General features: G+C 49.9%; 6 protein-coding genes across 8 annotated transcripts; 2 read left to right on the top strand and 4 right to left on the bottom strand.

Moving 5' to 3' along the window:
- Positions 1 to 41: 41 nt before the first annotated feature.
- efs (embryonal Fyn-associated substrate) lies at positions 42 to 5800 on the bottom strand. 2 transcript variants are annotated; one of them, XM_077741528.1, is made up of 8 exons: positions 5597 to 5800; positions 5105 to 5237; positions 3699 to 4778; positions 3534 to 3641; positions 2212 to 3120; positions 2062 to 2118; positions 1413 to 1670; positions 42 to 1342 (listed from the first exon to the last, which is right to left on the bottom strand). In XM_077741528.1, exons 2-8 carry the CDS (start codon positions 5114 to 5116, stop codon positions 1157 to 1159), a joined length of 2610 nt encoding a protein of 869 aa, XP_077597654.1. In that variant the 5' UTR covers positions 5117 to 5237; positions 5597 to 5800; the 3' UTR covers positions 42 to 1156. The 2 variants fall into 2 exon arrangements, with proteins under 2 accessions (XP_077597654.1, XP_077597655.1); XM_077741529.1 differs by lacking the exon at positions 2062 to 2118.
- A 397-nt stretch (positions 5801 to 6197) lies between these two features.
- Positions 6198 to 8021, top strand: dhrs4 (dehydrogenase/reductase (SDR family) member 4). The gene is made up of 9 exons (XM_077741554.1): positions 6198 to 6310; positions 6682 to 6787; positions 6850 to 7027; positions 7089 to 7190; positions 7264 to 7334; positions 7406 to 7457; positions 7524 to 7658; positions 7730 to 7785; positions 7856 to 8021. The coding sequence occupies exons 2-9, from the start codon at positions 6729 to 6731 to the stop codon at positions 7968 to 7970; spliced, it is 768 nt and encodes a 255-aa protein (XP_077597680.1). The 5' UTR covers positions 6198 to 6310; positions 6682 to 6728; the 3' UTR covers positions 7971 to 8021.
- On the bottom strand, positions 7787 to 9393 carry tinf2 (TERF1 (TRF1)-interacting nuclear factor 2). The gene is made up of 5 exons (XM_077741559.1): positions 9120 to 9393; positions 8489 to 8747; positions 8347 to 8411; positions 8205 to 8278; positions 7787 to 8138 (listed from the first exon to the last, which is right to left on the bottom strand). Exons 1-5 carry the CDS (start codon positions 9148 to 9150, stop codon positions 8022 to 8024), a joined length of 546 nt encoding a protein of 181 aa, XP_077597685.1. The 5' UTR covers positions 9151 to 9393; the 3' UTR covers positions 7787 to 8021.
- Positions 9336 to 10790, top strand: cideb (cell death inducing DFFA like effector b). Of its 2 annotated transcripts, none has more exons than XM_077741558.1 (5): positions 9336 to 9808; positions 9866 to 9980; positions 10048 to 10194; positions 10266 to 10453; positions 10516 to 10790. In XM_077741558.1, the coding sequence occupies exons 1-5, from the start codon at positions 9783 to 9785 to the stop codon at positions 10670 to 10672; spliced, it is 633 nt and encodes a 210-aa protein (XP_077597684.1). In that variant the 5' UTR covers positions 9336 to 9782; the 3' UTR covers positions 10673 to 10790. The 2 variants fall into 2 exon arrangements, with proteins under 2 accessions (XP_077597684.1, XP_077597682.1); XM_077741556.1 differs by having other exon boundaries at positions 9618 to 9808; positions 10263 to 10453.
- On the bottom strand, positions 10685 to 12953 carry gmpr2 (guanosine monophosphate reductase 2). Its single transcript, XM_077741552.1, has 10 exons — positions 12805 to 12953; positions 12491 to 12585; positions 12312 to 12431; positions 12169 to 12252; positions 11920 to 12093; positions 11779 to 11860; positions 11607 to 11713; positions 11503 to 11545; positions 11276 to 11435; positions 10685 to 11211 (listed from the first exon to the last, which is right to left on the bottom strand). The coding sequence occupies exons 2-10, from the start codon at positions 12575 to 12577 to the stop codon at positions 11022 to 11024; spliced, it is 1047 nt and encodes a 348-aa protein (XP_077597678.1). The 5' UTR covers positions 12578 to 12585; positions 12805 to 12953; the 3' UTR covers positions 10685 to 11021.
- Positions 12954 to 13499: 546 nt separating this feature from the next.
- slc7a8a (solute carrier family 7 member 8a) lies at positions 13500 to 20328 on the bottom strand. The gene is made up of 11 exons (XM_077742699.1): positions 19929 to 20328; positions 18272 to 18476; positions 17148 to 17299; positions 15930 to 16055; positions 15697 to 15850; positions 15510 to 15633; positions 15329 to 15432; positions 15152 to 15248; positions 14940 to 15089; positions 14694 to 14871; positions 13500 to 14629 (listed from the first exon to the last, which is right to left on the bottom strand). The coding sequence occupies exons 1-11, from the start codon at positions 20098 to 20100 to the stop codon at positions 14478 to 14480; spliced, it is 1614 nt and encodes a 537-aa protein (XP_077598825.1). The 5' UTR covers positions 20101 to 20328; the 3' UTR covers positions 13500 to 14477.
- Positions 20329 to 21897: the final 1569 nt, after the last annotated feature.

The raw sequence follows: 21897 nt of genomic DNA, 5'->3' as shown, positions 1-21897 counted from the left end.
CTACCACAGCACATACACAACATACTGACTACTTATTCATCTTTTAAAAAAAGTTTATTCTGGACTGGCATACAAGGCAGACATAACATAGTGTTCAAAGAGTGGAGAGGTCTGTATTGCAAGAACTCAGCATACAGGAATGCGTTTACAAAGTGTAAAAAACCTGCTTTGGACAAATGAGAGTAAAATGAAAGTGGGGATGCTTTCTTTGACCAAAACAATTTTTTTCCAGCTTGTGCCAATGTCACTACCATTTTATTATCTTTTCAATATGTCAAAATAAATATTGATGACTCGCTTGATTGGAGTTAAACCAATTGAATTCCAAACTCACATGCACTACCGACATTGACCACATGGCGTCACTAGAGGATGTTAGTTTACAAAAGCACCGCCTCTAGTGAGCAGCTGGCAAACAACCCACTGCAATGAAGAAATAAAAATCTACATGATCATTTCAACCATGGTAAAGCTATGCATCGGGAAAGAAAACAGATATAAATAAATATGAGGGTTACTTTCTTCTCTTCAAACTTGTATAAGTGTAGTTTGTATTAATACTTCAAACAACCACAGGGTGACACTAGAGTAGAGAGGAAAATAAAATAAACATGCTTGGCAGGATGAGGTTTAATTATCATGGAGTCCATATATTCCTAATCCACGATTTGTAGCCTCTGTGAACAGATTTGAGAGAAGGTGGGCAAAGTCCGGCGTGTAGCGCCAATGTCAAACAAAACGAGAAAAAAAACAAGTGAAGGCGACATGCAGGTCGCAACTCGCGGCGACGGCTAAAGTTGGTCGACAGGTTTTGTGTGAAATTGTGGCTGAGGGCAATTTCAACGGAATAAAATGATGAAGACGCAACCCGACCGCAACAAATGGCGGGCTAGCTTAAAAACGCAGACTTTCAAATGTAAACAGCCGTAAAGTCAAAGTCCAGTCTTTTTGCCATTGGCCTCGGCGACCTCTCGGGAATTGCCAGATTGGAAAAAAAGCTTCTGGTCCTTAATAAGTTAGCAGAGTGGACAGAAACAAAGTGAGACGCGCAAAAGTGGAAGACGGTGACAACCAAAGAGACATGTGTTAAGAAGATAAGGCATCAGAAAAGTTGCGTGGCGTTGACCAGATTTTGCCGGCGACCCGTTAAGGGACATCAAGAGGAGATCTCGGCTAGGCGCTGGAGTAGAGTGGAGAACCCGGCCGCCTGCTGGGAGAGCTCGGCCACCCGGTCCACCATCTCCTGAGAGGCCGAAACCGAAGGGTAGTTCTGGGCGGCTCCCTTGGTGGCCACTACCACCGCCTTCAAGGCCTGGCACAGGCCGCCACCGGACGTGGTGATCTGTGGAGGAGCAAGATGAAGGATGGAGGGTGTGGAAGGCGGCTTGTGGTCCGGGACGGTCGAAGGTTACCTTCGCACGGAGGTCGGCGGAAGCCAGGAGGCGGGAGAGCGTGTCGCCGATGAACACCAGCTTGTGCGCCGTCACGATCAGGCTCTTGCCGCGCGCCACGAAGACGCGGGGCGGCTGGTTGCCCCGCACGCTGGCGAAGAGGACGTCGATGGCGTCGGCCAGGCAGGACAGGTGGGCCAGGCTCTGAGACGAGTAGAAGGACAGCAGCTCCGAGTCCTCCAGGGAGAGGGAGGCCGGCAGGGGAGGGGACGGTGTCAGCTGGAGGGGAAAAAAATGTTAATGAAGTGGCTGGGGAATTTCAGATCTGGGAAATAATAGAGTGGCAACAAATAGGAACGGGAGAGAGACGCAGACGTGTACAAGTGCGTACAGTACCACGTCGCTTGAAAGACTCCTTGTGTGGAGTCGCTTGTCTGTGAGGCCAGATTGTTAGCAAAAACAAGCGACCTCTTGTTGGGCCGCCAGTCGGGACGGGAGCCAATCACTTAGATTCCCGAGTCACAAGTCTGGCCGGGAAGGGCGCTCGACTCCTGACTCATCCCCACCGCCGATTGGAAGTTGGGGGATAACGAGCTCTGACTACGTTTGTGTGTCATTGGCGCCGAGCCGGAGAAAGAGGCGGCTCCTTCAGAGAGTGGGCGGGACTTACTCTGGGCTCGGAAGTGATTGTTTGTCCGTTCTGGGCGAGTGGAAGCTCTGGTTTTCCCTGAATGGCCACGAGAACACGGGACACCCAGTCAAACCAAGGCCAAAAAAAACCCACAAAAACACAAAGAATAACTTTAGCCAAACAACTCACCTGTAGCTTGACGTATCCCACGCTGTCGCCGTTCTGCACCGGCGCCGGGATGGGAGTCAGGCCGATTCCCGCGTACTCGTTCCCGGGGTCCTCGTCTCCGCCATCGCGGCCCACCAAGAGTGTCCCCGGGGCCTGAGTGGGTGGCGTGGGAAAGGCCGGCTGGGGAGTCGGGGGCAGGGGTCTTTCCTGGATCCAACTACTCTTGCGAGACCCCATGCCGCCTCCGGCCGGTTTTCCCTCCGACCCCGGGAGGGCGGGGAGTGGCCGGCGGGATAGGGACTCCTGGGAGGGTAAACGCGGGCGACCCTGAGCCTGCAGCAGGACGCCGCTCTCCTCCAGCGAGCGCTGGACCAGCGACAGGAGTCCTTCCGACGGGGGGGCGTTGCCGACCGCCGACAGGGCGGGGAGGAGGTCCGACAGGCGAGCCCAGGCCTGCTGCAGGGGCGGAGGCGGGTCCCCCGAGTGGCTGGCCTTCCACGTGGACAGGATCTCGGCCAGCGACGTGGCCAGGTCCCGGGAGGAGAGGGCGGCGGGGGAGCACGAAACGGCCCCCAGCACGGCGTGGACCGAGCCGGACAGCGAGGCCCGCCATTGGACGTCCCCGGAGCCGTTGCTGGACACGGACAGGCGGCGGGTGGAGGTGGACGAAGACGACGACGAGTGGGGGAGGGCTTCGGACGTCAGGGCGGGCATGTCGTAGATGCCGCAATCCGGAGAATCCCCCGCGCTGGCCCGCTTCTCCGAGGCCGGGACGCCATTCGCCGGACCGTTCCGGACCGCCTCCTCCGCCGACTCCCCCGGGGGAACCCCCGGGAGAGTGGGCACGCTGTAGACGTCGTCCGGTGGGGTGGCGCTGGCTAGGACTTCTGGGGCGGAGCCGTTCAGCGTTATGGTTGGAATGTCGTACACCTGAAATGGACAGGTCAGGAGGTCAGAATTGCCCGCCACCAGGGTTCGTGACAGTACCCGAGTCGGGCAGCCGGCCGGACTTTTGCGCCCACGCGTACGCAACCACAGGCAGATGTATCAAAGACTTCCAAACCACCACCCGGCCAAGGCTAGGATATATTTATTCCCTTCAACGTTTATGCGCTGACTGGAGGAAAAATACTCTGACAGCTGTTGCGCACATTTTGGGAGACGTGCCGAGAGGCCACTGGTGCCGTGCGTGGCCTTGGCCTGGCCCCTGCCAACGGATGGGTGTGGCCCGGGTAAAAATAGCCGCGGCCGCAAAGACAGGTGTGGCCTAGACTTGGGTGGGGGGGAGTGGCTTTTACAATAGTATAAGTAGCCCACTAAGGAAAAAAAATGGTGGTCATCACCTCGGTCTCCGGGTCCACGGGGAGGGCGCGCGGGGTGTCGTAGATGCCGTCATCGTCATTCCCGAGGACCGCGCGCTGCCACCTGCCACTAGGTGGAGTGTCGTATACCTAGGGAATAAGAGACGTGACCAAAAGGTTTCGGGTCAAAGCTACCACGTCACAAACCTGGTCGTCCACGGGGTCCAAGTAACTTTCTCCTTTGCCGTTGCTTTTCTCCAGGTCCAGGTCTCGAGATCCGGGCTCGGGGGCCGTGCCGCCGTCGGTGGACAAAAGCTGCTGCCCGTCTTTCCGCGTGACTCCCCTAACCGGGGGCGCGGGCGGCGGGGGCTTCCGGGTGAAATTTGGAGATCCGGGAACTCGGGGGTGGCCCGCTCTAACTAGCAAAGGGGACCCCCGGTGGCAGGCCAGAACCGCTTGGCCCCTAGCCGCGGTGGGGCCGGGTGAGGGGCCCTTGAGGAGGGGCCGAGGCGGTGCTTGGCCGGAGGAGGACGAAGTCCGTTGAAGGGTTACGGCCACCGAAGAGGGGGTTTGGTACATGCCGGGCCCGTCTTTAGACTGGGGAGCCCCATTGGCGACGACTCCTCCGGTTGGAGACTGGTAAACATCCTCGCTAGCCAGCGGCGTGCCTTTAGGTACCAGGTAGCAGTCCTCGGCGTGGCCCCCGGTTAGGCTTTCTCGGGGGACCAGATAGGTGGTGTCCTCCGAGTCCTCAACCGCCCCGACGTGGGCTTTCTGAGCTCGGGGCTGGCGGCCAGAAGACGGAAGAGGGCTAGCGGGGCTCTGATAAAGCGCCCCGGTCACGTCTGTGCCGCGTCCTCGAAGGGAAGGGGAACGTGGGCGCCCCCCGCTTCCCAAATCCCAATCCGGCCTGGGTCTGGATCCGGAACTGGAGTGCGAACGCGGCCGTCCGCCATCCGCCTTGCGGAGCTCGCCGGATCTGGAGGTCCCGCCGGCCCCTCGGTTCCCCCCCGCCGCGGGCGGGGTGCGGTACACCGCCTCCGCGTCGTCCTCGTTGCCGCGGCCGGGCGACAGGTAGACGGAGTCCGCCCCGGGGGCGGGGGCGGTCTGTAGGAGGCGGAGACGATTGGCCGGGGCGATGCCCTGCCGACCGTGGAGGGAGCAGAGCCACCAACCGGGTCCCCCGTTCTGCTCCTGCTCCAAAACCATGAGGATGTCGCCCTTGCGGAAGGCCAGCTCCTCGGGGCTCTCGGCCGTGTTGTCGAATAGCGCTTTGGCTAACACCGTCTACGTGAGAGGGAGGCCGGCGGATCAGTGGTCAAATGGACACAGCGGCTTAATGGTAATGAGTGGGATCAGGGCGGGAGGGAGGGAGGGGGGCTTTGGCCGGCCGGCCGGGTGGGGGTTTAAAGCCACATCTGTCCCTCTCTGTTTAGGGTTTAATTGCCAACCCACAGCCCCCTGCCTTTCTCTTTTTTTTTTAAAGCCAACCCCCATGGGACCAGTGCCATGTGGGACACCCCCCCCCCTCCTCCATCCCCCGATCATAACATTCTGTAGTACACTAAAAGTCAATGACAAGTTAATATGATGCCCTCGGTTCGGATACTTACAGAAACCGACATGGTCGTCAACTTGTGAGAGTTATTAGGGGTCTCGGAGAAGGTCCCAGCGGAAAATTCCGGTCGATCAACGAGGTCCTTTCAGCTCACATCGTCTCCTTCTTGGGAAAAGCGACCGCTAGGCCTGTGTGGGTCGATCGGAACCGTTACTTCAAGCACCTACTTATTTCGAAATCATCTAGAATTGACGGCGACGAGCCGCCACCTGTCCGATCGATCCACGCCCCGGTAATAACCGGAGTATAACCGGAGTGTAGCATCCAATTTGATGTGCAAATGAACTCTTTTTTTTTTAAATCGGTTGCTTATGTGGAGAAAGGATAAATGAACCCATCGGATCGTCATTCACTACCGCGGCCTAGTTTGCGAACATTGCTGGACTAAAAGGCTGGATCAGTAGCGCATTTATAACACAAAAGAGGTCAAAAGCTTCCACGGTTCGATCGCGATGGCATCAGAAATCGGAACAGAACATTGCATCACCTTTCTTTAGCGAGATCGCCGGCAAAGATCCACATCGGCGTTCAGGGAGAGATGTGGGTTAAGCGTTTCTCCTCAAGCGTAAAAAACCAGTGCAGTGGCCATTGGCGTTCAATCATTTCAGGCCGATGACAACAAAATGATCCCCGCCCTCCTCGACGCTGACGTATTCCGTCGATCTACACAACATGGAAGGCATCAGCATCACTTGCTCAGCCAATCCAGTTATTTTATAGGTCAATTGACCCTCCCTTTCCCTCGCTGATTGGCTCCTTGCCACGTGGTGCGTTTAGGGCTTGTTTTAAAAAACGGAAAGTAGCATTCTAGCCAAATTCAAACGCCGCAAATTAACTTCACCGAATGCGTAACGGGACTAAATGAAAACGAAATATATGTAGCTTGTATATCAACTCAAATAATACTTTAAGCTTCTTATTTTGCGGGGTTTATCCTTTTAACCCGTCGTTTGCGCTGATTTGGGGTCAATAAGTCAAATAGCCGAAAAGCTATTGAGCAAATATATGTTTAATTAGTAAATGGAACGTTGTTTTTCAAAAATTGAAAATGTCAGACAACCGGGGAGGTTTTATTTGTCATCTGTGTTCATTTAAAGTCAATAGGTTACGGTGCATGCGCGTCAGTTCCTGTCTCTGAAACTTCAAGAGGGCGACCGGAAGTAATGTACGGCTGCGCCGTTCCAGTTCAAGGAGTATAAAGGTCTTTATTTTGTTGTTTTTGTGTGTGAACGCTAGTTTATACTTAAATTCACATTGCTATAGTTTCTGTTCAATTGTGGTGACACAAGTCAAATAATTACTACGACGTAGCTTTCAGTGTGGAGCCACTTGACGACTAATTCAAGCGTTTTTTCCGACTATACTGTTGCTAATGTTTTTTCCCGTGTTGCCGTCTCTAGTCAATGTTAACAGAAGCAACAGGGTATACTGTAATAATAATGTGTTGTACCTTAAGATACAACAGCATTAGAGCGATAGTAATGTCACTTGGACAAAAAAATAGCCATAACTGCCTTCTTGTGGGAACTACTGGGAACAACAACAACTGTATTTATGTCTGTGTTTGAGCAGGTGACGCAGAAGGTTCCTCAAGTGGCCTTGGGAACTCAGGACCGAGAATGATGTCTCAGGGCAGCCTTGCAGGGAAAGTGGCTATTGTTACCGCCTCGACGGCCGGGTAAGAATCCGGGTTAAAAGAATTTTTGGCAGAGGTCAATGGTCACAATGCTGTCTCCCCAGAATCGGCCTGGCCGCGGCTAAAGCCCTGGGCAAGAGAGGGGCGCACGTGGTGGTGAGCAGCAGGCGGAAAGCCGGCGTGGAAAAGGCCGTGGCTCTACTCCAGAGCCAGAACATCCAGGTTACCGGCACCACCTGCAATGTCGGGAACGAAGGCGACCGGGAAAAACTGCTTCAGACGGTCAGAAAAACAACAACAACCCTGCATTTCTCCACTCTGAAGCTCAAAGATGATTTTGCAGACTCTGGATCAGTGCGGCGGCGTCGACATCCTGGTGTCCAATGCGGCCGTCAATCCTTTTTTCGGAAACCTCATGGACACCACCGAGGAGGTTTGGGACAAGGTGGGTCCTCCCCCCGACAAGATATTTCATGTCACATGACGAATCTGTCGGATAAGCCCCTCCCATTTTTCAGATTATGTCTGTCAACGTCAAAGCGGCATTCCTCTTGACCAAATTAGTGGTCCCTCACATGGTAAAAAGAGGGTGAGTTCAACGACCAATCACTGTCCAGGGATTATAATTGCTTGTTTTGATTGGTCGCTTGATTTTTTTAGGGGTGGCAATGTCGTGTTCGTCTCGTCTTTGGCTGCCTATCAACCCTTGCAGGTTAGACTTTCGTCGTTGTCTGTTGGCGAGGAGGTTTTAACTCGTTAGGGGGCGCTGTTTCTGCAGGGTTTAGGAGCGTACAGCGTTAGCAAGACGGCCTTGGTGAGCTTAACCCGGGCGTTGGCCCCCGAATTGGCTCAGGACAACATCAGGGTGAACTGCGTAGCCCCCGGCATCATCAAAACTCACTTTAGTGCCCCGGTGAGTGGCCCAACCCACTTTTTGTGACTACAACGTGGAGGTTCTGTCAATGACCCGGTGACGCTTCGCAGTTGTGGCAAAGCGATGACATCATGGACCAGTTCAAAAAACAGATGTGCATTAAAAGGTGAGGTTTAAAATTCTATTTATTGTAAGAAAAATACAGGCTTAAAAGGCGCTTTTGTGTCCCGGAACAGAGTCGGCGAGGCGGACGAAATCGGGGGGACTGTGGCCTTTCTGTGCTCGGACGAGGCGTCCTACATCACGGGGGAAACCGTGGCCGTGACTGGCGGAATCGGCTGTCGGCTGTGATATTTTGGATCAAATGCTTTGACTAAAAAGACTAAAAACAGATGAAACGTGTCACGTTCTCATGCTTCTATGTTGAAGTGGCGAAGTGTGGTTCTTGCGCTTCCAGAATTCCCGCAGAGTCGGTAAGTAGGTGCCGTGTTTGGTTTTGCAGTAGCGCTTGTTGAACAGCTGGGGGCGGGAACAGAGGGGACGTCATTGGGGGGCGGCGAGGGGGACCGGGGTGTCTTCACGTACCCTTTCCTTGAACTTCTTGGTGTTTTCGTCCTCCGAGTCGGGGACGTAGTCGTCGTTGGGCGTGCTCAGGGACCCTAAAACACAATGATGGAGTCAAATTTGGTTAGCCAGTTGCGGCACGCTAGAAAACAGAAATGGATACCCGAGGTGCTGAGCTTGAGAGGAGAAGACGGGACGCCATTTTGGGATTCTTTCTTAGCTTGGCTTCTGAAAAAGACCACAATCACCATATGACCAAATTTGGGCATCACAAAAAAAACACAACAATTGACGGGGCGGCTTACTCTCTCTGCTTGGCGTTCCAGGCTTTTAACCAGGGTGGCGTTGGGGGGCGGCGCCCCACCACCCCGTAGAATAACGCCGCCCCTCCAGTGATCTTAGATTGCGCCAGCTTTCGCAGGACCACTTTGGGTTGCCGGACCAGGCAGGCGGCCACCAGTCGACGCCGTCTTTGAGACACGGCCGCCGTTTCCGACTGGTCGCCGTCCGTCGACCACTTTCCGTCCCCGGATGGGAGTGAGGACAGCGACGTGGAGTCGGACTCTTGCGTGCCATGGAATGATGGGAAAGACGGACACTTTGAAACGATTTGGTTTCATTTTGCTACAAGGTAAACATTTAATTCCAATTTTCTTCAAATGTAATCTGTTAAAATGCATAATAATAGTTAACAATACGTTTTAGTGTATTACTCCGTCGCCATCAGCAGTCGTTATTTTGTCAACAGTTAGCATTTTGGAACAGGCACTTAAGAGGCCAAAATCACTTTTCCATAGAGAGACTGCCCCCTACCGTATTCGGTGGGTATTGCGACAACAGAGTAGACTTTTTGACTTTTTTTTAACACACTTACAAACATTAAAACAACTGAATGACTAAAATGAATTAACTTTTAGTTTGGGAGAAGTTACTCACCATTGTAGATATCGGAGAATCTTGACGTCATCGTTATGCGTCGAAATGCTGCTTTTTCTCACTGTTGCAGCACCTAACTGGCGAAGTCACTTCAACGACGATAGTTAATGACGTTGGAACTTATTCAAGCGTCAAAATGCATCGTGCACGGGGTGCTTAAATCGAGCCGTAAGAGTTAAAAAGGTCGAGCGACGTCCCTCGCTGTTTCGGAAGATAGTTTTCAGTTCAACGGGCGCGCTTTTCTTGGGAAATGACGTCAGGCTGCGCGTATCCGGCGAGGCGCTCATAACATAGGAATAGTAGTAATACGTGAATATAAATAAGGGAGCCTTTTTAGTTTTCTATGCAACAAAAGAAATAATAGATAGTTTGACAAAGAGGGAATATGTTTATATTATATGTACATGATTGTTTTTAATTAAAAAAATGTTCAAATTAACCCTAATATTACTCATTTCTCCCTTCAATTTAGTCTAAAGACTGTCCTTCTATTGTGAAATGAGTTTCTGCCAGATCTCCCGTTCCAAACAGATGAGTCTGATCATATCTGTGTGAACTTTGCCTGGGCGCTCCTCTATCTGGACTATCATCACTTTAGGGGCAAAGTTCGAACTCACTCAAAACATTGTTGTTGTGGTTTGCTGCACGTCACGCTCCAACGGAATGGAATCCACCACGTCGTTGTTGAGGTAAGTCATTTAAATTTATGAAAATATCCAGGCATGTTCCTTCATTTCTGTCCTCAGGTCTGTATCCAAGCGCGTGTGGTCTCCGACCCAGCGTCCATTCAGGGTTCGCGGACCCCAAGGCGAGGCTAAAAAGGGTGTCACGGCCTCGACTCTCGAGGAGCTGAAAGACAAGGTGATCTCTTTTCCTCCTCCATTTTATGTCACTTGGGCTCTTCTCCATTCCAACTTTTTGGGTTCAGGTCTGTCGGGCGTTGTCGCTGGAGGCCTTGGCGTCCCTGGTTTGCGAGGAGGACGGGACCGAGGTGGACTCTGACGAATTTCTGGACACACTACCGGACAACGCCGCCATTGTGGCTCTAGGGCCAGGACAGACATGGCAACCATCGGTAAAAATGTAAAAGATCTCAGTTTCAGGGTTCGGGGGACTGACTCTGAGGGTTTTTAATGGTTTTAGAAGGCGTCCTTGGCCCTGCGTAAAGACAAGCTGGACTCCAAGGAGGCTAAAGACATCGCCAGTGTCACCTTTGACCTTTACAAGATCAACCCCAAGGATATGTTTGGCTCCCTGAGCGTGAAGGCCACGTTCCAGGGCTTGTACTCTGTCAGCGCCGACTTCCAGTGTCTGGGGCCCAAGAAAGTCCTCAGGTAAGCACATCCTGATCTATCCTATCAGCCCCAAGTTGCCTTTTTGTGTTTTTATTTCTTAGGGAGGCCCTGCGGGTGGCCTCTGCTCTCCTGAACGCAGCCGGACACCTGCTCATCACCTCGGCTTCCGTGATTCGCCGCGTTATTGAGGGGGTGGAGCTCTGGCAGCCACCGCAAACCAAGGACAATAACACCAAAAAATATTATTGGGGCTTTTGAGACCACAAGAGATTTTGAAGGAGCAGTATTTTATTATGGTACACACTGAAAAGTACAGTATACTGATGTATATTTACTTAAAGGCAACAATGAGGAATAAAAGAAGATAAAATGTGAACATGGATTGGTCGCATTCCAAAAAATTGGACCCGTAAAATGTGAATTTTTAGCAAAGCAGAGCTATTTAAGTGCATTGGAAAAATATATAAAATGTTACTTTGGTTCCCTCCGGTGGCCAAAGTGAGTAAGACTAAACAGGAATGTTAATGAGTGCCTTGTAACGCTTCTATAAAAAACGTTATAATAAGAGATGTTCCAAGGAGGAGTGTAGGAATCGGACCTTGATCCTTCAGCCGTCGTTGCCGAAGACGGTGTTGAGCTGCTGGGTGACCCGGATGAAGGTGGTCCTGCGGCTCAGCTCCTTCAGTTTGGCCGCCCCCACGTAGGTGCACGTGGAACGGACGCCACCCAGGATATCCCGCATGGTGACCTCCACCGGGCCCTTGTACGGCACCTCCACCGTCTTGCCCTCGGAGGCCCTAGACGTCATGGAGGTTAAAGGTCAGTGGGATTCGCCAGGGCTCGCTAAGGGGCGCCACTCACCTGTACTCGGCCAGGACGCCGGCGTGCTTCTTCATGGCCACCTCGGAGCTCATGCCATAGAAGAGCTTGTACTTCTTGCCCTGCTTCTCCACCGTCTCGCCGCCGCTCTCCGCGTGGCCCGCCAGCATGCCGCCGAGCATCACAAAGTCGGCTCCGGCGCCTGAGACACATGGTCACGGAAAGGAGGAGCCCCCTTACCCAAACGGCGGCGTCCATTTATCACATACCGAAAGCCTTGGAGACGTCACCCGGGCAAGTGCACCCTCCGTCCTGCAGGGCGGCGCAAAATTCAGGTTCATTTTGGAAGGGGAGAACTTCCCAGAGAGCTTACGGAGATGATGTGGCCGTTGAGTCCGTGGGCCGCGTCGGCGCACTCGATCACGGCGCTGAGCTGAGGGTACCCCACGCCGGTTTTCTTGCGAGTCGTGCAGACGGAACCTGCGAGACATCCGATTGGCCGAACCGTCATTCTCAGTCTCCGCCGCCACGTTCGCCAAGGTCACCTGGTCCGATGCCCACTTTGATGATGTCAGCACCGGCCAGGATGAGCTCCTCCACCATCTCCCCGGTGACCACGTTTCCAGCCTGCGTGGGTGAGGAACATTTAGCCGCCATTTCACTCACGGGTGACGACGTTTACCAACCATGATGGTGTGCGAGGGGAACTTCTCCCGCACGTCCTTGACAAAGTGGACAAAATGCTCCGAGTAGCCGTTAGCCACGTCCACGCAGATGTAGCCCAGCTGCGGCACGGCTGCCAAGATGGCGGACATCTTTTGGAAGTCGGCTTCGCCTGTGCCCGTGCTGACCGCCATGTTCTGCGGGTGAAAGAATAGAAGGTTATATATAAACAAAATACCCAGAAATGTTGCCATGACAACCAATAGGAGCACCTGGAGGCAGTCCGGATGCTCGGCCGCAAACTCCCGCCACTCATCCACGGAGTAATGCTTGTGGACCGCGGTGAAGACGGAGAACTGGTGGAAGAGAACCCAAGTGAGGAGCGGTTGTGCCATGTCATTTCGCTTTAGCCTACGTTGTTCAAAGCCTGAGCCATGGCGAATGTGCCCACGGTGTCCATGTTGGCCGCGATGATGGGGATGCCAGTGTAGCTGCGCTTGGAGTTCCTGAAGGTGAAGCTCCTCAGCAGGTCCACCTGAAACAGGATCCTCACATGGTCAATGTGAAGAAGATCTCGCGAGAAGATCGACTTACCTCACTCCTCGATTTAAGGGTGCTGCGTTTTGGACGCAGGAGGACGTCCTTGAAGTCCAACTTGATGTCGTTCTCAATGCGAGGCATTGTAAAAACTGCAAGACGACCACCAACGAAAGAAAAACATGTCTAAGTTCATGGAATTTACACAATGGCTATGGCGTAACGTTGGGTTGATAGAGTAGAACATTGATTTTTTTAAATGCGTTTTCCTAGCGCACAATACGTCAATTCCGACTACACTTGTTAGACAGTTAAATAACTACAACACAAAGGCATGACAGACACGTCAATATACTCAATTACTCACTTACCTGCTTAATATATGTCCAAAAAGTAATAGCTTAAGCGTGTGTAGCTGTCCTGTTCTGTCGTAAAACAACATGTAGAACAGGAAGTAAGGAACCCGCCGTGTAGTTTTTTTAAACGGCAAAAAAGCGTACAGAGTACAGTTTAGAACTACATTACACTTTACGGCAAATCACGCGCAGTCGTAAATAAAAACAGGAAGCGGAAACGCTACCCGATTGCGACCGGGTACCGCATGTGTTCGATTGCTACTGCGCATGTGCGCGTCACAACAAGCTGTTACGTCACTTCTTTCAACGAAAGTTGGAATTGGAATTATAAAGTCAATTAGTATTCAGAAGTACTAAATTTATGTGTACACAAGCATTTGTTGAATTAAGACTGTAAAAAATATATAAAGTTATTCGTTTGTTATTTCTTAATAGGAAGTGACGTTGTGCACACAGGTGACGTTTGCGCAAAATTAAGCAGACAAAAATCAATTATGATAATAAACTTCAGCCTCTCATCCATCAAAATAGTCTCCTTTTTTGTACCAGTGTCCGACACAAATTTATTCCCCCGTTTTCTTCCAAAATTGGGTTGAATTTACTTTGTTTTCTATCCCCAATAATATCTAATAAATGAAGAATCTTTTTTTTTTTAAAGATCACGACTTTTTGGAACGTCAAACTGAAGATCAGAGATGAAGGTAATCCAATTTCAATTTTTCCAAAATACGCCAGTGTGTTTTAATTTTTCTGGGTGTCAATCAAATACAATAACAACAGGCACATAGTAATCACAGCATTGTAACTGCAAAGACAGTTTAAACAAGAAAAAAAGTCACTAAACTGTCCCAACATTGGTTGTGTTTGTTGTGGGGAGGATCCTGAGAGGGGGATTAAAAAAAAAGAAAATAAATCAAAATAGCACCTTTACAGATGTTGATTATTGTTTTAGGCAGTGTATTTAAAGAGGCTTTTTGCCCTGAGAAACCTAGATAATTATTGCAAGCATGAAATATAATGTAAAACTGTATTATCAACATTTTTGGGGTAAAATATGGTATAACAATCATTCAACTATCAATCAGAAGGTCATTTATACTGACTAGTGTACTAATTTAGACAACAAAAAGCTTCTTCACCACTATGTGCAACATATATATATATATATAATATTTTCAACTTTATAGGTCTTTAATGACTGAATATTTGGTTAGAAAAATATTTTTGGCAAGGCAATCAATGCCTTTTTGTGTTCGATTTCAATGTTTGGGTACTGTGAACAACAAGAAAAATCTGCTAAAATATAAAAACTAATGAATGCTGTAAACTATCATTGAAGACATCAAAAATTGACACAAAAAAAAAAAACAATTAGAAAAGTAATCTGGAATCTTTTGCGCTTCACGTACTTCACCACGTGAACATTTTCGCTGTTTTGAACAATCAATTTGCTGTTGTGAATTTTTGGAGGAAAAAATAGTCAAGATTGAATAAAAAATAATCACCATTAAATCACAAAAAAGATTTTTTTAAGACGTTGAGCTAACCAGACTTGAAAATGAAATTGCTCTGAAAAAAAATGTCCGAGCATTTTTGGTATAGAGATACAAAAAAAATGCAACTAAAGATATACAGTAAGAATTACGGTAAATTGATCAGTAAATTAAGATGTAGCCACAGCTTTGTCTTCAACAGTCCGCCGATCTTTGGTTTTCGCCGTCCTCGTTGGACAACGGTGACATGACCTCCTTCATTTCCTCGCCGCGCTCTCCATTGCCGCTGGATTTTTGACCCGGATAGACCACCACGCAAAACTTCTGGCCCAAATACGTCATCTTATCTGAAGGAAAAAGACGCCCATCAAACGCCATTCGAGTTGGAAGACGCCAAACCGGCGCACTTACCGACAAAAGCGTCAAAGCACTTTGGCTTATTATCCCAGTAGACGCCCAGGAAGTAGACGGGCACGCCGGTGAGCATGATAGCCAGGCCGATGCCGCACACCACGGGCTCGGAGTAGAGCGAGAAGATCAGGAGGAAGGCCCAGAAGAGGAGGTAAATCACCGGCCAAATCAGGTTAATCTGAAAATGGAACAAGAACGGGGAATTGAGCTTGGTTCTCCTGAAACGCGGGCCTCCGTCCCACTCACCTTGATGGGCCGGTGCATGTCGGGACGCTTGATCCTCAGCACAATCTGCCCGGCAACAGTGACTCCGTAGAAGAGGTAGTTAATGAAGCCCACGTAGTTGATGAGGGTGTACATGTCGCTAGTGCACATCATCAGCAAGGTGGATAGGCACTGTTGGAGCAGAGGGCGTGGCTTCAGATAAGGGGGAGTGGTCAGGAAGAGGGGGAACTCACGGTAAAGAGTAGGGCTGGGATGGGAGTGCAGCGTTTGATGTGAATCATGGCCAATAGGCTGGGGAGGTGGCCTTCTCTGGCACCGGCAAAGAACAACCTGAGGAAGAAAGAGCCAAAATGGAGGACGCCGGAGGAAGGATATGCTTGTTTTTTGGTGGAGTTGGAGCGTGGTGTCACCTAGATGATGTGAAGAGGGATCCGTTGACTCCCCCGAAGGTGGACAGGGCTACCGAGATGGGCATGATCCAGGACATTACGCCCAGGAGCTTCTCGCCAAATGTCTAGTGGGGATGGCGAAGGGTGGTTTCAGAAAGAGCTGTTGGAGAGCGTGTGGCGAGGAGGCGGGGCTGCCACTCACCACGGCGACGGCTTTGGACGCCAAAAGTTCCTGTGGACTCATGGCCGTGACGTAAGCGATGTTGGCGAAGACGTAGACGAAGGTGACCACCGGGATGGAGATGTAGATGGCTCGAGGGAGGTTCCTATAAGGTGGGGGGTTTTAAAAAAAATGGCGGAAGGCACTTTGGGATGAGTTTGGAGCTTACACGTAAGGATCCACTAGCTCTTCTGTGACGTAGTTGAGGAAATTCCATCCGCCATAAGCGAAGGAACCCTGTAGGAAGGACAAGGCTAGCAATCCCACGCTGTAGTCCTTGAATGGCTCAAAGGCATTGGCCGGTTCTAGCCAGTAATACTCCCCTATGTGGACCACATTAAGTTTTTATACACTGGGACCCGGAGGGAACCTCCCAAACACCAGGGGGCGGTATAGACTCACCTTTGCAGATCTGCACGATGCCCATGATGATGATGAGGGCCAACGCCAGAAGCTTCCCCGCCGTGAAGACATCTTGGACCCTCGTGGCCCACCTGACGCTGTAGCAGTTCACCCACGTCAACAACACTACACCCGGAAAAAAGCAAGTTTAAGAATGTCAGGGTCAAGAAAATGATAACCCAGATTGTTAATCTAGGTCAAAGAAAATACTACTGCAAATTTAAACCATTTCCTTCATTGAGCTCCCTGAGACTCCCTCTTGTGGTAAAAATAAGTAGTGCACAAAAATGTAGCTTGACTTTAAGCCTGTTTGATGCTTTAATAATTAGCTGCCAGCCCATAAATACCCGCAAATGTCCCGCGGGCTGGAGTGCCCGTCTCCGTGTGGCTTTTCTCAGCTAGGAATTCATGGGCGGGGGCTTTAGTGGTCATGTGACTGCATTGGAGAGAGAGGCTGCACGTGGACCTGAAGTTCTAAAACGCCGTCTTGCACAATAGAGCCAGCAGCCATCTTGACAGGCCAAAGGGTTCGGGCCAATAGGGTGCCATTAAAAATGACCTCCCTGACTCCACATTTGGCAGGGAGAGAGACGCATTTTTTTCTCAGATTAGATCCCGGAGAGCCTTTGAGGACTGATAATAAGGACGAGCTGAAATACTTAAGTGTACTTTGACACAATAGCAACGACCGGGGACGGCCATTTTGGGGCTTTGTTGACTTGAAATGAATGCATTTCTTGCACCATTTGACCCGTAGCGGTTTTTGTGAAACGCGGCTTGGCTCAGCTGTCGGTAAGACGAGCGCCTAAAATCAGATGTCAGGCCACGCCCCCAAGCCACGCCCCTCCCATCCCAAGCCCTTCCTATCTGTTTTTGTAATAGAAGACTGTCTTTTAATGGCGCTGATCTGCTGATGTCCCTAATTTAGGCCACACGTGAATTTCTTAGCATGGACACAAAAAAAAATTGGATCCCCCCCCTCCTCCTCCTCGGATTCGGCGCCGCTTCCCGAGAGCCGCCATCTTTTCGCGCAAAACGTCAACTTCTCGGGAAGGCCGGCTTGAGCAAACAGAAAGCCACGGAACTCGGCTCGAAGCCGTCTGGCCGGCCGTCTGATGTCTCCGTGCAGTATTTGCCCGGCTCGTGTTAGATTGGTCATGTTGGAACCGGATCGCCGGTTCCGGAGAAGGTTCCAGTGCTTTTGGGAATTGGACTCACGTAGGCAAACGGCGGCCAACAGGCGTAGGCCCGAATCTGGCGGCAGGCAGGTGGGGAAGAGTGGCTGCAGGACGTAGTTGGAGAAGGTCAACGCGATCACAGCCTGGTTGGTGGGGTAGATGACCAGCACGGCGATCCACAGTCGTAGGAACCTGCGGCCAAAAAGACCCGGGATTAGAACGCCAATGACTTCTTGGAATTTTGCTCTAATAACAACCTTTTGTTCTGACTGAGTTTTAACAACGGGGGCTTACCCAGGATCATCTGGCAGGAATGTGTGCCTCGGAAGCCCCCCACCAAAAAAAATCTAAAGCTAAATTAGCTTAGCAACGACTGGTGTGAAAGTGGCGGTTTGCGGGCCAAATGTGGTCCGCCGCATCATTTTGTGCGGTCCGGAAAAGTTAATCATGAGTGCTGACTTTCTATTTGAGCGTCATATTAAAAGTAGTATAGATGTATATTACATTTGCTGATTTTGTTCCTTTTAAGTTAATAATTGTCATTTTTTAATCCATTTTTTTTGTTTTTAGTTCAAAAAACATTTTGTAAAATCTAAAAATAACATCCAATCCAGTTCTTTAAATTTATTTATTAAAATAATAATCTAAAACCTAACCCTGACAGTTTTCAGTCAATGTTGACGTTGTGTTTTTGACGGCGGCGGTCACCGATGCGGCGCCGTAAAAAAAAAAAACAAAGTGTCCGGGGTTGCTTTGTCTGCTGGAATTCCTTTCCCAGAAGGCCCGGCGATAACGGCGGGCACCTCAGACAAAGCGCTCTCTGCTCTGTGTTTACAGTCCGGATCAAAAAGCACAGCATATTTTCTGACCCTTTTCTGGGAAAACGTGGTACACAAAAGTCACCTGGAAGCTAACGGGCAGAAGGCCAATCTTGGCTCAACTCAGGAGACTCCTCCCCCACCTCCCAGGGAGCCCAGATTCCCATCTTTATGAATTTTCATGGTGCCGGATATTGAAAAAAGGAGGTTTTTTATGAAAGTTTGGATCGCCGTAAAGCAACGTAAAGTGCTGTAAAGTGATGAAAAGTGATGAAAAGTGATGAAAAGTGATGAAAAGTGATGAAAAGTGATGAAAAGTGATGAAAAGTGATGAAAAGTGACTCACCCGGCTAAGCCACCGAAAATGTCCTTGACGTAGGAGTAGTCGCCACCAGATTTGGGGATGGTGACACCCAGCTCGGCGTAGCATAGCGCGCCGATGGCGGTGATGACGCCCGTGACGATCCACACCACTAGGGCCATCCCCACGGAGCTGGCGTTCTCCAGCACCCCCTTGGGGCTGACGAAAATCCCCGAGCCAATGATGTTACCTGTGAACACAAAAGATACATAGTACTTTTTGGTGGTGGCGACCGGTTACGGATTGGTCATAAAGTTGATGTTTTTTGCCCTTAAACAGTTTTTTTTAATCAATAAATGTAGCAATAATACAAAAATGTGGCTTTTTAAGATTATTTGGTCAGTAAATTGACATATGGAGACCGTATTTATGATTCAATAGCATTTGAAACTACAGGTGTCAAAGTGGCGGCTCGGGGGCCAAATCTGGCCCGCTAAATCATTTTGTGCGGTCCGAGAAAGTCAATCAATTAGCATCAAATACAAAGACGAGTATAGATTTAACAATCCAAATGACAGTGAACGCATTCCTCAAGTTACTGTCACATCTTTTAATTGGCTCTAGAACCTGTTCTTCTTATGTTCTTGTTGTTGTTGTTGTTGTTGTTGTGTATACATTGTTTTCATTCCTCAATTATTCATAACTCTGCCAGACTTTCTTTTTTTATACTCCTCAATTATTCATGACAAGTTAAGTGTATACCCTAGTCGTTTCCTTCTACCTAAGCCCCGCCTTCAGCCTGTTGTAGCACATTAGCGCTCATTTGTCGGCATTTTTTTGGCGCACGCAGCGGAAAAAAGACAAACGCTACAGGAAAAATAACAAGGTCGCGTGAGACGTTAGCGACAGATGCGAGGCGGGGGGGGGGGGGGGGTGTCGTCCTTTGCGCTATGGCGGACGAGCCAATGGGAAGTGCTAATCTGCTGATGTAGCAAATAGATTAGCGCGCGGGGGTGTTGAGTAGGATCCCAGGACAAGCTACTCATAAAAGGCCGACGATGTCAAAGGTCGTCTTCAATCACTAGCGCGCCACATGATAGGTAGTCCGGTGCAAAAGTCCAAGGTAATTGTAATCAACAACTTCTATTATTCATGGCCGCCGCCACTGCCGCCATCTTGGTGGCGTTTTGTTCGAAGAAGAATGCTTCCTGCTCAGATTTATTTTTTCTTCCTGCTCTGGCTCTTTTGTTTCCAAAAAATGAATCAATAGGGTGAGCATTTAGCCTAGCATGCTAACGACATGTTAGGGCGGGGCTATAAAACCATGGATTGGACGTTAAATGGTGTTAAATTGATTGACAGGGACTGTGTGAGAAGGACTAATGAAGAAACTTTAAAGATTTTTGTTCCTCTCGCCAATCTTTGCACCCATTCGACCCCTCGACCTTGAGCGACTCCCTTTTTGGTTTCCATGGAAACGGCTGATGAGCACTGTCCATTCTGTCCATCCCTCCCAGTCAAAAACACGAAATAAGTCTCATTTAAACTCTACACCCCACAAATGAGAAGATACAGTGCAAAAAAAGAAAGATTTATGCTTTTTAATGTCCTTAAAATGATTGCAAAGGAGCCAAAATGGACGGATCCAAAATGGAGGACTCACTAACAGGTTGTTTCTTTTTCTGAAACACTCCCAACTTACCTATAATAATGCCGCAGGCGCTCACGAGGCCGATTTCCTTCTTGAGCGCAACTTCTCCTGCTCCTCCTCCACCTCCATCTCCTCCTCCACCTCCTCCTCCGCCTCCTCCGGACTCCTCACCGGCGGCAGCATCCTTGGAAGAAGCCCCTCTCAGTCTCGGACCGTCCGACATGTCAAAAAAAAGCGCACTTATCCCCTTAAATGGCGTCGCTCCTCCTGCAATTTATGTGCAAAAATCGTTGATAAAAGCGAGGCAAAATCCAAGTGTGTCCCCCCCTGGTGCCAGACGCGCATATTCCAAAAAATGGACCCCCCCTCCGCCTATCGTCTTCGCTTCCGAGGGGGACTATGAGTGCATGTCAAGTTAGCTGCGCGTCGTAAACATCCGCCTGTTGGCACGGAGCGCATTAAATAGGCGTTATGCAGGGAGGGGGTGACGCCCATTTGGACTCCAGGCCACGCCCATTTTATGGATAGGCCTGTCATTTTTTTCTTCTTTTTCCCCCCCTGCTTCCCTTATTGCTATTCATTCGCACTTGAAGAATGAGTTCTAGGAATGAAAAAGAAGGGGAATTATATCAAAATAATCTGCCATTGACGTCTGTGGACGTCAAATATGTTGATTTTTAGGAATTTAAGAGGTTTTGTGGTGGAGTACTCATTCTATGGGGACTTATTATTATGTTATTGTGTCTTATTTGTGGAGTAGAAAATAGATATGTGGTTCATTTTTTATATAAAGTTATTCTTTTTGGTAGTATATATGTTTTAGAAAGGGCAAAACTATGTTTTTATTGTGCTCAACATGGTATGAAATGATTTTATAGCATCCTTAATCCATTTCATTTTATAACTTATAATATAAACGTTTAGAATGAGGTGAGGAAATGTGGACATTTCCAAATATGGTCATGTCATGCAGGAAGTGGATGACCAATTTATTGTTCATCATTTAACTTGGAATTAAAATAAAAAATGGTGATTTATACTGAAAAAAGGGAAGTATTACAAATTGGCCTGTATTAGTCAAGATGGGGTGTTGGCGTTCCTCCCCGATGACAAAAAGACAATTAGCTTAGCTTGACGCAATCAGCTGTGATTTGTCGATGGATAACCATGATGGGATTATCCTGGGGGGGTGCTTGATTGCGTTTGCTTTCCGACTCCACGGGCGCCGTGTTTGTTTGATCAGCTGGATCGTCATAACCGCCGACGGTCGGGGATGGCGCCGCCCCAAATTTGCAGGGTACGCGTGGTTTTCAGCACGCCGGTGTCGGCGCCGTCGTCACTCCAAACGCTCGATTGGCCGAAAAAGACCCGAAGAGTGGGGCTGTTAATCAGTAATCCGTTGCCCCGGCGACGTCAAAAAAAAAAAAAAAAAAACGGAGGCCGCTCTGGTCGCAACTGCCGGGTTCCGGGTTCGAGATCCGGCCACGTTAAGGGGTTTCTCAAGGGTCCAAAAAACACCGGGACACTGTTTGTAAACGTCCCCCCACCCCTGGCCAAAGGGGGGAGCTTTCCAAGAAGAAGAGGAATGTGTGAATTTACAGTCAAGTGAGGGAAAACTTTGCCTAGGCTTTTGCAGTCCAAAAAGGGGGCGGGGTCACACCGGAGGGGGGCGGACATCGGAGACGCCTGTTTACCCCGCGCCCAGAAACAGACAAGTTCCCACCCGAGGACAATGTGTTCCCAAAACACGTGCCGTCGTCGTCTTCGCCGCCGCCGCCGCCGACGTCTGCTTTGAATTTGACAGCCGGGGAGCCACGACGTTTTGGCAGCGGCGGACGGCCGGGACGCTAATTTCGGACGCCGTGCAACGTAACACCGCGGGAAGAGTCCGCGTTGGTTATGGTGGATTCCCCAGGCCCAAAAAAATGGTGTAAAAGGTCATTTGTAAACCCCCAGGGTTCAAAGGTCACACAGGCCTCGTCCCAGAATGCCCTCCATCGCAAACCTGGCAACCTGAGCT

The sequence above is a fragment of the Stigmatopora nigra genome, chromosome 20 (assembly GCF_051989575.1).
Source record: "Stigmatopora nigra isolate UIUO_SnigA chromosome 20, RoL_Snig_1.1, whole genome shotgun sequence".
In the NCBI taxonomy this organism is placed as follows: domain Eukaryota; kingdom Metazoa; phylum Chordata; class Actinopteri; order Syngnathiformes; family Syngnathidae; genus Stigmatopora; species Stigmatopora nigra.
This window is presented reverse-complemented; position numbering and strand designations above follow the sequence as displayed.

Excerpts from the sequence above, each read along its gene's own strand:
- efs (XM_077741528.1), bottom strand. Across the intron at positions 3,642-3,698 it reads TGGACCCCGTGGACGACCAG|GTATACGACACTCCACCTAG; the intron begins GTTTGTGACGTG and ends CTTATTCCCTAG. Across the intron at positions 1,671-2,061 it reads CAATCACTTCCGAGCCCAGA|CTGACACCGTCCCCTCCCCT; the intron begins GTAAGTCCCGCC and ends TTTCCCCTCCAG.
- dhrs4 (XM_077741554.1), top strand. The coding sequence starts at position 6,729 with ATGATGTCTCAGGGCAGCCTTGCAGGGAAAGTGGCTATTGTTACCGCC. Across the intron at positions 7,458-7,523 it reads CTGCCTATCAACCCTTGCAG|GGTTTAGGAGCGTACAGCGT; the intron begins GTTAGACTTTCG and ends CTGTTTCTGCAG. Across the intron at positions 7,786-7,855 it reads AAACAGATGTGCATTAAAAG|AGTCGGCGAGGCGGACGAAA; the intron begins GTGAGGTTTAAA and ends GTCCCGGAACAG.
- tinf2 (XM_077741559.1), bottom strand. The coding sequence starts at position 9,150 with ATGACGTCAAGATTCTCCGATATCTACAATG. Across the intron at positions 8,748-9,119 it reads ATTCTCCGATATCTACAATG|AGTCCGACTCCACGTCGCTG; the intron begins GTGAGTAACTTC and ends ATGGCACGCAAG. Across the intron at positions 8,279-8,346 it reads TCTCAAGCTCAGCACCTCGG|GGTCCCTGAGCACGCCCAAC; the intron begins GTATCCATTTCT and ends ATTGTGTTTTAG.
- cideb (XM_077741556.1), top strand. The coding sequence starts at position 9,783 with ATGGAATCCACCACGTCGTTGTTGAG. Across the intron at positions 10,195-10,262 it reads GACAGACATGGCAACCATCG|AAGGCGTCCTTGGCCCTGCG; the intron begins GTAAAAATGTAA and ends TAATGGTTTTAG. Across the intron at positions 10,454-10,515 it reads GGGCCCAAGAAAGTCCTCAG|GGAGGCCCTGCGGGTGGCCT; the intron begins GTAAGCACATCC and ends TTTATTTCTTAG.
- gmpr2 (XM_077741552.1), bottom strand. The coding sequence starts at position 12,577 with ATGCCTCGCATTGAGAACGACATCAAGTTGGACTTCAAGGACGTCCTC. Across the intron at positions 12,253-12,311 it reads TGGCTCAGGCTTTGAACAAC|TTCTCCGTCTTCACCGCGGT; the intron begins GTAGGCTAAAGC and ends CTCTTCCACCAG. Across the intron at positions 11,212-11,275 it reads GGCGTCCTGGCCGAGTACAG|GGCCTCCGAGGGCAAGACGG; the intron begins GTGAGTGGCGCC and ends CATGACGTCTAG.
- slc7a8a (XM_077742699.1), bottom strand. The coding sequence starts at position 20,100 with ATGTCGGACGGTCCGAGACTGAGAGGGGCTTCTTCCAAGGATGCTGCC. Across the intron at positions 15,433-15,509 it reads CGTCCAAAGCCGTCGCCGTG|ACATTTGGCGAGAAGCTCCT; the intron begins GTGAGTGGCAGC and ends CATCCCCACTAG. Across the intron at positions 15,090-15,151 it reads TCCCAGCCCTACTCTTTACC|TGCCTATCCACCTTGCTGAT; the intron begins GTGAGTTCCCCC and ends CTGCTCCAACAG.